The sequence below is a fragment of the Alosa sapidissima genome, chromosome 10, assembly GCF_018492685.1.
Source record: "Alosa sapidissima isolate fAloSap1 chromosome 10, fAloSap1.pri, whole genome shotgun sequence".
NCBI lineage: Eukaryota > Metazoa > Chordata > Actinopteri > Clupeiformes > Clupeidae > Alosa > Alosa sapidissima.
This window is the reverse complement of record NC_055966.1, coordinates 33192730-33196148: the sequence shown is the minus strand read 5'-3', so window position 1 is coordinate 33196148 and position 3419 is coordinate 33192730. Positions and strand designations below refer to the sequence as shown.

The following is a 3419-nucleotide window of genomic DNA, read 5'->3' as shown; positions in this document are numbered from 1 at the left end:
AAATGCTCTATATAAATAATTGTCACTTGACTTGACTTGACTTAAATATTGTTGCTTCTAGCCTAACAGCGAGTGGTTCAGTTTGTCAGTTTTGCGCAGACGCGTATACACATTGAATGGGCATTCATACCACTACCCCCTAATTTTATGCCTCTATATTTGATGACACCAAATTAAGAAGTATTTCTTGATTGGGGAAACATTTAGTTTTCTTTCAGTCTCCAGTTCCATAACACCAGGTCCAACAACACTAGGACCAGCTTTGGGGACCCCCACTCTATACTTATGATGAGAGGAACTTGATCATTCATCTCCTCTCTCTCTCTCTCTCTCTCTCTCTCTCTCTCTCTCTCTCTCTCTCTCTCTCTCTCTCTCTCTCTGTCTCTGTCTCTGTCTCTGTCTCTCTCTCAACAGTTTGCATCCCCCTCTCAGCCCTGCAGAGAATGGAGACTCTCTTCTGAAGAACAGTGGTGAGATTTTCACACACGCACTCAGGGGGTTTGGTTAGAACAGATACATTCAATTTGTCAAGATATTACAGTTACCCGTAATGCAGATTGCGAATTTTACTTCTCTATGGAATGTTGCAAGTGTGTGAAATGTTTCCATCCACACTCAGACCGAGTCAAGGACCTGCTCAGTGATGAGAAGGGGCGAGACGTGCATGCCTCGCTCATGGACTTTCTGGCAGCCAATGGCATTGACCCAATAGGTCACAGCAACAGCCCTCAAGAGAAGTTGGCCAGTGACATGCTAGATGAACGTGAGTTGAACCAAGTGGAGAGATTACACACACACACACACACACACACACACACACACATACACACACAGACACACTGCCCAGTGGAATAATGGACAACACAAATATGGTTCAACTCACATGTCTTGTTGTCCACAGTCATGTCCCTAAAGAGGCTATTGGTGGGCAGCATCAGCCTATCAGAAGACTCCCAAGTGGACGGTGAGAACGGAGGGGCGGGGCCTGAGGTACAGGATGAGGTTGATGGATGTCAGGCACCAGGTACATGTCAGCCATGGACAAGACACCCAAACACGAACTAGACCTCCTATACCTGTTACAACAACTGACTGACTGACTGTGTGTGTGTGTGTGTGTGTGTGTGTGTGTGTGTGTGTGTGTGTGTGTGTGTGTGCACATTTAGCTTCAGAGGAGGCCACCTCTGATGGACAGAGGGCAGAAGGAGGGGCAGAGGAAGGAGAGATGAAGAGAGAGGAGGAGGGTGGCATCAGCACTCCCATGGTGCTGTCGCAGGAGCGCATGGAGGAGGTGCAGCAGAGGCTGGAGAGCATGGAGGAGAAGCTGAGGAAACTGCAGGTGAGGAGGAGGAGAGATGCGGAGGTGTGGAAATGAACTCCGAGGGGGGGATGATACTTGAGAGGAGTCGCGGCAGGGGTAGGAATGCGGTGAGGGGTTGGGCTGTAATGACCTTAGGAATTGAGATGGGATTTTTGAATGAAACTGACAAGATGCAGATTAGGAAATGGTTTCGGAGGAATATGAAGGAGAACCTCACTGAATTGGTGTTTTTAGACACTCTAGATGGACATAAAGGTGACAGAAAAATAATATATTATGTCCAGTTTATTAACAAGAGGGAGTTAAGGATTTTTGGTACTGAATTTCAGTCTGTGCATGCTTTCCAGAGTGTTGAAGAAGAGCATCACAAGTTGCAGGAGCTGCTTGCAAAGTTTTCCCTTCAGAGAGGGAACTACCAGTGAGATGCCCCCTTCTGGACACAAGGTGAAGTATAATTTCCTCTTGTACATTTTCTTTTCTGTGTATGTGTCTGGATGTTTTTATTTCTGTCTGCATTGGTAAATGAATGAATGAATGAATGAGTTCAACATACAGTAGGATTTCATATTTGAGAAGTGGTCTACTAATTTACTCCCTCTTTTTTTTCTCCATATTTCTCTATTCTCCATAGGACCACATCATGTGCTGGATTTGAGTGCAAGAGTTATGGTTTTTGGGGGAAGGATCGATTAATGCTGCCTGAAGTTTGCTGTTCCCCCGCTCTCTCGGCAATCGACTGCTTTTCCTCACGCCTCTGAGGATGGACAAGGATCGGCAGGGCTAAAGTACTGTACTGCAGGGTAGCGATGCAGGAATGAGGTGTGTGTGTGTGTGTGTGTGTGTGTGTGTGCGCGCATACGTAAGAGTAAAATGAAGAGATGTGTGAACAGGTGCCAAAGAGTGTTTTAAAAGGTTAATCGTGTGAAGGAGAGACAGAGAAACTGCCTTCACGGATCAGGAGCCCCACCCCTTCCCCTCAGTGATCCACACGAGCATGCTCAAATAACTGCAACATTCTTCTACCCCCTAACCGCCCTCGCCGGCTAAAAAGACACAGAATGCAAAATGCAACTCTGCCTCAGCTGCAAATGGCACAGCCTGATTGGCACATCCATCCAAATGCAACCTATTTATGCATGCAAAAGAGAGATGGTTATTGAAGCGTCTCAAAGGCTGCTGTTTGCCAAGACGGTGGGAATACGCCACACACTTGGCTTATTTACATTTGCTGTAGCGTCGGGAGAGGCCCCAATCAGGCTAAGTTCAAAATAACACACACACACACACACATTATTTATTTCAATTAGTATTTTTCATTTCTGTAAAATATGTTATTATTTTTTTCTCCATCCCATTTTAAATGAGCTTGTGTGTGTGAGAATGTGTATTCTCTGTTTATAAAAGGCATACTTAATTAGGTAGGTGTAGTTTTTGGTTTATCCCATTTAAAGTATTTTTTTTATATAATTCTCATTTTGTATCCACGTCTTTATTGCAACCATGGCCAAAATTTAGGTACATTAGTGCACATTTGCGTTTCCTAGGGGTTGAGTTGAACTGATGGGACTGTTCTTATTCCTGCAAAGTTGCTGTGTTTGTGACGTTTTTGGTGTGACCGTGTGACTGACTCGGGATCAGTTAAGCATGACTTTTTGAAACGGAATTCAGGTTAAGTCTTTTGTCTAACCTGTAGATAGATGTTGGAATGAATTGGGAAGTTGATGGTAGACAGGAGCCAATGGAGATCCGAGATGGAGGGGTCAGGAATAGGGGGTGTGTTGGATGGGGAAAAGACAAGCGGCAGAAGGAACAGAATCAGATGAGTTAACAACAGAGAAGGTTTCAGAGATGAAGAGATCTGTAGAGCATGAAAAAGGAATCTAAATATTTGTGCTGTGATGTGAAGAACAGGCATGACAAAGCAAGTATAGTGATGCGCACAAACACGCACACGCACACACGTCGTCATGTGCATGTCGTCATGTGCATGTCGTCATGTCCTTAGGCAGTCATACAGGTCACACCATCTGGTGTGCACAATACTGTAGAAGGCACACCTTGACCCTGTTTAAGTGTTTGGTTGTGAGTGAGCAAATTA

The 3419-nt window shown here is 44.9% G+C and overlaps 1 protein-coding gene across 1 annotated transcript; it reads left to right on the top strand.

Annotated features, from left to right (window-relative positions):
* Positions 1–364: 364 nt before the first annotated feature.
* arhgef1b (Rho guanine nucleotide exchange factor (GEF) 1b) lies at positions 365–3200 on the top strand. Its single transcript, XM_042106274.1, has 6 exons — positions 365–470; positions 620–763; positions 902–1024; positions 1167–1339; positions 1669–1765; positions 1953–3200. The coding sequence occupies exons 2-5, from the start codon at positions 676–678 to the stop codon at positions 1741–1743; spliced, it is 459 nt and encodes a 152-aa protein (XP_041962208.1). The 5' UTR covers positions 365–470; positions 620–675; the 3' UTR covers positions 1744–1765; positions 1953–3200.
* Positions 3201–3419: the final 219 nt, after the last annotated feature.